The sequence below is a fragment of the Rosa rugosa genome, chromosome 7 (assembly GCF_958449725.1).
Source record: "Rosa rugosa chromosome 7, drRosRugo1.1, whole genome shotgun sequence".
Classification (NCBI taxonomy): Eukaryota; Viridiplantae; Streptophyta; class Magnoliopsida; order Rosales; family Rosaceae; genus Rosa; species Rosa rugosa.
The window spans coordinates 6,587,666-6,595,756 of NC_084826.1; the positions used below are offsets into that span (position 1 = coordinate 6,587,666).

Here is an 8,091-nt window from a genome sequence, read left to right on the forward strand (position 1 = left end):
ACCTAAATCCACCTTCGAGAAACATGTGAAGAGTATCGGATTAAGAAGGTTATCCGAACTCCCATGATTGTAGCAATCAGGGGGAGATTTCGACATCAGGGGGAGTTACTCAGTCTCGAAGGATCAAGGACGTGTTGCACTCTTTTCTCCTCCTCGAGTTCATTTTTATCCCACAGGGTTTTTCACTTGAGCAAGGTTTTTAACGAGGCAACGGATGAAGCGTCACCACCAAGTTTGAGCGGCACAAGGGGGAGTGTTGAAGGATATTGACACTTAGTGTGCCTAGTCAAACAAGGATAAGTTCTATAGTTGTAATAGGAGAGGTTTCCTACTCCAAGTTAGATAAGGAATCCTTGTACTCTTAGATTATGCACTTTGTAATCCCTATATATAGGGCTCCTATTCTCTATAATGATACACACTTCTCTCATCAATCTCTCTCAATACCAATATACTTAAACACTACTGATTTTCTAGCACCAGAATCAGAATTTTCATCTTCTTTTTTTTTTTTTTTTTTTCATCCCACTTTAAAACAGATACTCGTACAATTATTCCATTCATGTTGTAAGAATCATTTCATTTTTCATTTATTGGATACAGAATAATGATATGAAGCGCTTTCACCAAAGCAGTACAGCAATGCGAAATGCTTCCCGATTGCGTTTTGCGCCTCTCAGCAGCCTTAATTATGTTATTGTAGTCTTCATTTCTGTATTTCTTTTTCATGGTAATCTTCTACTGATTCCAAATGCATTACAAATTTTTATAAATTGGCTCATTTACATGAGCCAATTCATAAAACTTTGCTCACTGCGGAACCAAATAGTGGCAACCTTCATCATACACCTTAACTTCTGCCCGATCAAAATACCAATCTCCGACAGATTGTGAGATTGTCTGCAAATTATTGATCCCACATAACGTACATTAGATAATTAGAAATTCTGATTCTTAAGCAGATATGCAAATTTCTTGTAGTTTGTTCTACATAACAACCTCATATATCAGTTGGATCAAACTCACCTTGGTTCCAATAAGTGTAGAGTTATCAGCATGCCACATCACTTGATACTGAGCTTGACAATGCGCATAACATGAAGTTACAGACATCCCATTTTGTTTAGACTTGGAGATTGGTTTTAGTAGATTCAGCATTTGATTCCTGTATCCTGTAATGAAAAGAAAAAATTGAATGTGAAGCTGCTATCAGTGTTAAGAGTTCAAACAATTGCTCATGTATGGGATTACCTTTCATTATTTGTAACTGAGATGGAGAACAATTTGTAAGGTTTATTTTGCAATTATCCCACAAACCATTGGGATCTGTTGATGCTGGAACTAAAATGGCGTAAAACTGGTTTCAAGTAAAACACAAGTTAATGCATGCTTTCAGTAAATTCCTTCCGGTGCTTCTCAAATAAGATCCTATAAACTTGAACAGGTACCCGATATATGTCATATGCTGAATTGAGTATAAATAGTGGTGTTTTGATTCCGGAGATTAAGTTCTGAGGGAAGAAGCACTGCAAGGAAGGAAATTAAAAAGGGAAGGTTGGACACTGAATCAGTTTAGAGCTAGCAAAGCAGTAATGGACAACTTATCAATTTCCAATCTTTATCAAATAGTGCAAGAGAAAAGATGAAATAAATACCGAAGTAGGGTCAAGGTGTCTAGTACAAAAGCGTGGCAGATTTTTTTTCACCCCCTGTGATAAGTCGTGACTTTCCATAAGCATACATTAAAAGCATGATGCCCTAGCTTATAGTAGAAAAAGGCCAGGAATACAAGATGGACTTGATTTAAACAAAGTGATACCTGCAAGCTTACTACACCACTAAAAAAATTCCTGAATGTAGGTTCACCAGAAATATCGACCCTACAATTCCATACAGGATCACCAATGAAAATTTATCGAACTGTTAATAACAAGCTATCAACATGTCTGCATATGGTAATGTAGGTAAGTAAAGGCATATAGAATAGCTAGACTCACTCGTCAGGGAAAAATCCAGCATCACTCAGGCACTTCACTTTAGTACTTTTTTTAAATAAGCCACGAAACTTATCACAGTGCAAAATAGATGTCAGACCGCCAGCAGAGCAACCGGAAATAAGAGCCTGAAAGAGAAGTCATTGATAAGTTGCAAAATTGCCATGAGATTGGAACAGAATATAATCAAATAAATCTTAAGCAAGAACATAACTTTACCCTCTTGGCATGGCGCATGCCCAATGACATCAACTCTTCCATGAAAGCCAACCATATACGCTGTCCTCTAAAATGTAGTTGTGCTTCCTAAAAGCAACATGAGTCCCTATTTTAGCATCTGAGATACCCATATGATTGAAAATAGAAAATAGTTAAGTGAGCACTAGCCGATTCATACCCTTATCGGTGTAAACACAACTATATAATCAATACCACTATTTGAGGTAAAATGTAAATGGAGATCATCCTACGTACACACCTTATTTTCACTGTCCCCAGAATAAGAAGCACCATCACAAGAGGGAATCAGTACTCTATTCCAGTTGAAAAAATCTGCAATGATGTATGAGATGATAAGGGTCCAAGTCTCAAGAGAGCTAGGTACAGAACACGGTCATCAGCGTTCAACAATCCAACATCAAGTTTGATAACGAAACCTGGATTTTCTTCAGCTTTGAAGCTTAATATTCCAGTGAACCCCGTCTCTGGTAACATATATCTTGATGATCCAAACTGAGTTTTTGTGCGAGCAACACATTCTGAGATGTTGCTACACCATCCTCCACCCTACCACAACATGTTTATTAGATTCAATCGTATATAAGAGTTGAAAATAAGCAAGAAGATATAATGAAACAACAGTGCATGAGTGAACAAAGTTACTGTTTACCTGAAAGTGAACGACCCAACTATTTGCCCCTGACCCATGTCCACGGTTAAAATAATAAGCAGGCAATGTTCCATCCAAGCAGACTACAGGAGCCCAAATCACAAGTGATAGGTAAATTGCACCAGAACAAACGAGACAGAACCTCAAAAGTACTTGTATCTAGCTATCTAAATTCTCAACTCACTGTCACTAAGAATTGAGATATGCTTACCCTAAGTCAGTTTTGCTGCACTAAGTTTCCATTAAAGTGTCCAGAAAATGATAAAAGAAAACAGAACACTGAAAAGTACCTGCTCCTTTGGCCTCAGCTCCTCGAATGAGAGTTATCGATACCATCAGTGTGTTATTTATAATTTCAGTTTTGGGATCTCCTCTATGACTGTACTGCACAAACCCATCAACCCATTTGCTGAAACAAAATGCTACTACAATGCAAACCCACAAGAACCTCACCATGACTCTCCTCTTCTTCAACCTCTCTACTACCCTAGTATGGAAAAACTCGGACTATGAATTCAACTGCTATACCCAACAAGATTGCTGTGTATCAACTATCAAGTACTGCAGAGTCTCACTAATTATTTTAGGAGGTTGAAAGCAATGTGTACCCAACTTGCCGATAACAAATCAATTAACTATAGTAAAGGTCTACAACATATTATATAGAAGAAGTGAAGAACAACCAGCTATATCAGATCCACGGATCAAGCAGAAGCAAGCTATGGTGGCCCTTCTTCTATCCCAAAGTCTAAAAGTGACAAGATCGGGAAAGTTATAAACAATATCTAATTGACAGAGAAAAGAACGTTCTTGTTCATTTAGGAGTTGACTGAACAAGATCTGGTTTACCCTTTTATGTCTTTATCACATGCTTAATTCTTCTTCTTTTCCATTTTACTAATAGATTGGAAAAATGAAACACACAAAGAACAAGTTCCTTGATGTCTGTTGATTTTCCCATTTGGATCATACCACATTGAAACGGCTGCAATGAAGAGTTGCAGACATTTTCATTGATGTGCTACTGAATTACTAATACAGGAATGAGTTTATTGGAAACATTACATTAGTACCTAAAAATATGAAGAGCTTGCTGATGACATTTGCACTTCTCAGCAGGCCTTCAGGTTTATTGTCTTCTATCAATTTCAATTGAATTACAAGAATATTTCATAAGGGGAATAATTATTAAAATGTAAAGAGCCAGCTGATTACTCTATGCTCGTTGGAAGACCAGATTGTGGCAAGAGTTGTCACAAGGGTATGGACAATCAACTGCCTTAGCACCCTTAACACCGGTTCGTTCAAAATACCAATCCCCAACAGCTAGTGCAATTGCCTGCATATTGTCGAGATCACACATGGCATTAGATATATCAAACTTGTTGCTATTGGAACTTAATATATTCATTTCCATGCATCAGGCTCACCTTGTTTCTGATGACTGGAGAATTGTCAGCAAACCATGTATCCTGCCTCTCACTTTGGCAATGAGCAAAGCATGAATTTATAAACAACCCATTTTTATCAGACTGCGCAAATTGTTTCACTACATTCAGCATTTGATTCCTGAATCCTGTTAGTCATAAACAAACGATCCAAATTTAGTCACTTTGTTTCTGAAATTGCTAGTACATTTCAAGAGTTAAACAGTTCATAATATATGGGGACTACCTTGCAGATATTGAATCTGTTTTGGGGAACACTTTGCATGATTTAATCTGCAGTTCTTCCAGTAACCGTGAGGATCTGCTGATGGTGGAGCTAAACTGGATTGGATCTGATTTCATGTAGGGAAATATTAGCATGCATTCTTTCACCAAAGCCTAAATTATTTTGTACATTACAAATTTAAGCTAGAATAAAACACACAGACCCTACAAAATTGAAGAATTACCTGCCATGAATCATATGCTGCATTGAGTATAAACAGTGGGGTTTTAATGCTGTTGATTAAGTTCTGAGGGAAGAAGCACTGCAAAAGGAAAACATAAAGGGAGTTTGTCAAAACATAAGAGAAGGTGGTTAGAAATTATTTGCTATGTTTCCACCTCTTCTTCAAATCAAGGACTTGAAAAATAAAAAGAAGAAATGATTACCGATGTAGGATCAAGATGATTAAGACAAATGCGTGGTAGAGTTTGTTGCACCCCCTGCGATAATCAGAATAATTTCTATAAGTATACATTCAAAGCATGGTCCCAAAGCTTACAGAAGAAAAGTCTATGAATCCGAAACTTAAAATTTCAGTAAATAAGATCAGGTCAATACCTGCAAGCCAACGACACCACCATATAAATTCCTGAGTGTGCGTCCACCAGAAACATCAGCCCTACAGGACAAGCAATCAAATTCCAAGTGTCAATAAATCAATAAATATCTAGAATATTTCTCCATAGCAACTGTGCACAAAAAAGTACGCGTGTCAAGGTTAGTGCTTACGCATCAAGAAACAATCCAGCATCACTTAGGCACTTCACTTTTGTACTTCTTGAAAATAAGCCCCGGAACTCATCACAGTGCAAAATAGATGCCAGGCCGCCAGCAGAGCAACCTGAAAGAAGAGCCTGAAATAGGAAGTTAAATAAGTTGCAAGATGTGCCATAATATGGGAATGAGAATAGACCATAAGCGAAAGAAATACAATACCTGCTTAGCATAGCGCATGCCCTTTGACATCAAATCTTCCATTGCAGACAACCATATACGTTGTCCTCTGAATTGTAGTTGTGCTGCCTGAAATCAGAATCATTATGGTTTAGCATCTGGTATGTACATATAAAAAAATAAAATTTTAAGAAAATAAAAATAAAATGTATGTACCAGTCATCACTGACAGAATCATGTTGGATTTATTAGTTTTATATATCATAGTTCATTCTCTTCGGTGTACCTCTGTACCACTAGTCTTATAGGTGAATCTTTCTGTAACTGTAGATATTGTAATATAGGAAAGTATAAAGAGGTCAATTTTAAGTCCTATAGAGAAGCACCAGAACCATCCGAATTTATATCTTTGTTGCTCAACTTATAGCAGCCAACACCACAATGCAGTGAAAAAGATTAAACTGCAAGAACATCCCACCAACCTTATTTTCACTATCCCCAGAAAAAGAAGCACCATCACAATAGCGAAGCTTTACTCTATTCCAGTTGAAAAAATCTGCACCATCACCATATGATAAGAGAACTGTAAGACTGCTAAATCCACAAATAGCCCAAGCACGCAGGATAAGAAGATGTCAGTGTTTGACAATTTAACATTTAGTTCGAGGAATGAACCTGGATTTTCTTCAGCTTTATTGCTTAGTATTCCGGTAAATAGCAACTGTTTTTCCATAAATTTTGATGATCCCCGCCTTGTTGTTTTGCGGTAAACACAATTTCTAATGGTGTTACACCATCCTCCCCCCTACACAAGATATTTATTCAAGTCAAGTTCTATAAAGTCAGAATTTTAAAAAACCATCTTAAAGATATTTCTTATCACAAGTTCATTAAGCATAAATGTAAATGTTAAATGATATGATGAAGAATTGCTATGTAACAGTCAACAACTATACGTAAGTGCATAACTAAATGATGTCACTGTTTCAGATTTATCTCACACACCTCCAATTGAATAAGCCAGCTATTTGCTCCTGACCCGTACCCACGATGCAAATGATACCCGGGTAAGGTTCCATCCAGGCAGACTGCAAGGGTCAAAAGCAAAGTAGGTAAATTAGGACAAAAAAAAAATATGAAACAGATCTCAAAATACAAAAGCATCAAGCGTGTCAAGTCAATTCAATGATCAACTGAACAGTGATTAAGACAGGATTTACCAAATGAACTTAAAAACAATAGATTGACAAATACAATGAAAACAACATCACAAGATAGGTCAGGGCACACATAGATTAACACATCTAACAACAATTCATGAAAGCGTCTGAAAAGTAGTATGCTACCAATTCCAGCAGGCAGAAGAGAGAATCTTACTCACAGTCTCACACAGTGAACTACAATTAAGGAAAACTTGAATTGGAAGGAGAAAAGCAAAGGAAACAGAATTTCAAGTAACAAGCAGGACTGCAATGTTTTCAGGACAACTATTGTCATATAAATGCAATTTACAGTAAACAATAAATAGATGGAGGGACAAAGCAATCCAGATTTAGATTACCACTAACCACATGCAATCCTATTAACTCAACTAAACCCAGAAATGATACCAGACAGAGAAAAGATACAATCTTTATATACCAAGACCAAGCAAAAAGTCCAAAATTTGGATAAAAAAATAAAGAAAAACACAGTAATGGTTAGCTAATTATAGGAGTGAATGTACCTGCTCCTTTGGCACCAGCTCCTGGAATAAGGGTTAGTCCTACCATCACCCCAGTTACAGCAGCCTTGGATTCTCCATAGCCCTCCAACCAGGACAGCTCTGTTTCATTAAAACTATGCTCCTCAAACCCATTAGCCCATTTGGTGAAAACTAGCACTACAACAATGCCAACCCACAAAAACTTCATCTTGGGTCTGCTCTGTTTCAATCTCTCTACCACCTAAGAAATGGAAAAAATTGAACTACAGAACAGAAAGATGCAAACTTTGATATTGCATTTGTGTATTTGTTTCTGGCTGTAATATATATATAGTGAGTGTTTTAGCTGGTTGCAATTTGTCACATTCAATAGCAAATCCAGCTAAAGATAGAAGGGTATATGGCCACAAATGAGGCAAGTATGGAAAGGCAATCAAACTCAAAATGTGTAGCCAAAAAATGGAAGAAGGCTCAAAATGAGAGAGAGAGAGAGAGAGAGAGAGAGAGAGAGGTGGAGAGATCTCGCAGACAGGAGTCTTTGCGAGTGTCTTTTTAAGGTTTTATTACCAGAAGGCACGTTTGGAATCTCAATTACGTAACATTATTAATTCCATTTCAGGCGGTGGGGAGAGCTAAAGCTACAGCCTTGGTTGTTTCACAGACGACTTTTGGCCGTTGATGAGGGTTTAGAAAAAGATGATTATGACCGCACAATGGAAACTGGGGTCCAGATTTGGAGGGAAAATGACTGATTTGGTTCTCTGGAGAGCGGGAGAGGGGATGATAATGAAACTGGTAATATGGGGTACTGGGGGGGGGTTTAAGCCCTGGATTTACTGTTTTGCGTGGTGTAAAAAGTAATTGAAGGAGTTGAATTAGTTGAAACTGAGACAGAG

At 37.4% G+C, this 8,091-nt stretch overlaps 2 protein-coding genes across 2 annotated transcripts; both read right to left on the reverse strand.

The window, feature by feature from the left end:
* Window positions 1–482: 482 nt before the first annotated feature.
* Window positions 483–3,723, reverse strand: LOC133720606 (pectin acetylesterase 12-like). The gene is made up of 12 exons (XM_062147012.1): window positions 3,174–3,723; window positions 2,884–2,966; window positions 2,651–2,780; window positions 2,473–2,546; window positions 2,214–2,300; window positions 1,998–2,122; window positions 1,820–1,880; window positions 1,656–1,709; window positions 1,449–1,526; window positions 1,252–1,357; window positions 1,027–1,172; window positions 483–900 (listed from the first exon to the last, which is right to left on the reverse strand). The coding sequence occupies exons 1-12, from the start codon at window positions 3,337–3,339 to the stop codon at window positions 811–813; spliced, it is 1,200 nt and encodes a 399-aa protein (XP_062002996.1). The 5' UTR covers window positions 3,340–3,723; the 3' UTR covers window positions 483–810.
* A 136-nt stretch (window positions 3,724–3,859) lies between these two features.
* On the reverse strand, window positions 3,860–7,716 carry LOC133720605 (pectin acetylesterase 12-like). The gene is made up of 12 exons (XM_062147011.1): window positions 7,217–7,716; window positions 6,496–6,578; window positions 6,166–6,295; window positions 5,973–6,046; window positions 5,533–5,619; window positions 5,326–5,450; window positions 5,155–5,215; window positions 4,983–5,036; window positions 4,781–4,858; window positions 4,558–4,663; window positions 4,314–4,459; window positions 3,860–4,222 (listed from the first exon to the last, which is right to left on the reverse strand). The coding sequence occupies exons 1-12, from the start codon at window positions 7,401–7,403 to the stop codon at window positions 4,100–4,102; spliced, it is 1,254 nt and encodes a 417-aa protein (XP_062002995.1). The 5' UTR covers window positions 7,404–7,716; the 3' UTR covers window positions 3,860–4,099.
* Window positions 7,717–8,091: the final 375 nt, after the last annotated feature.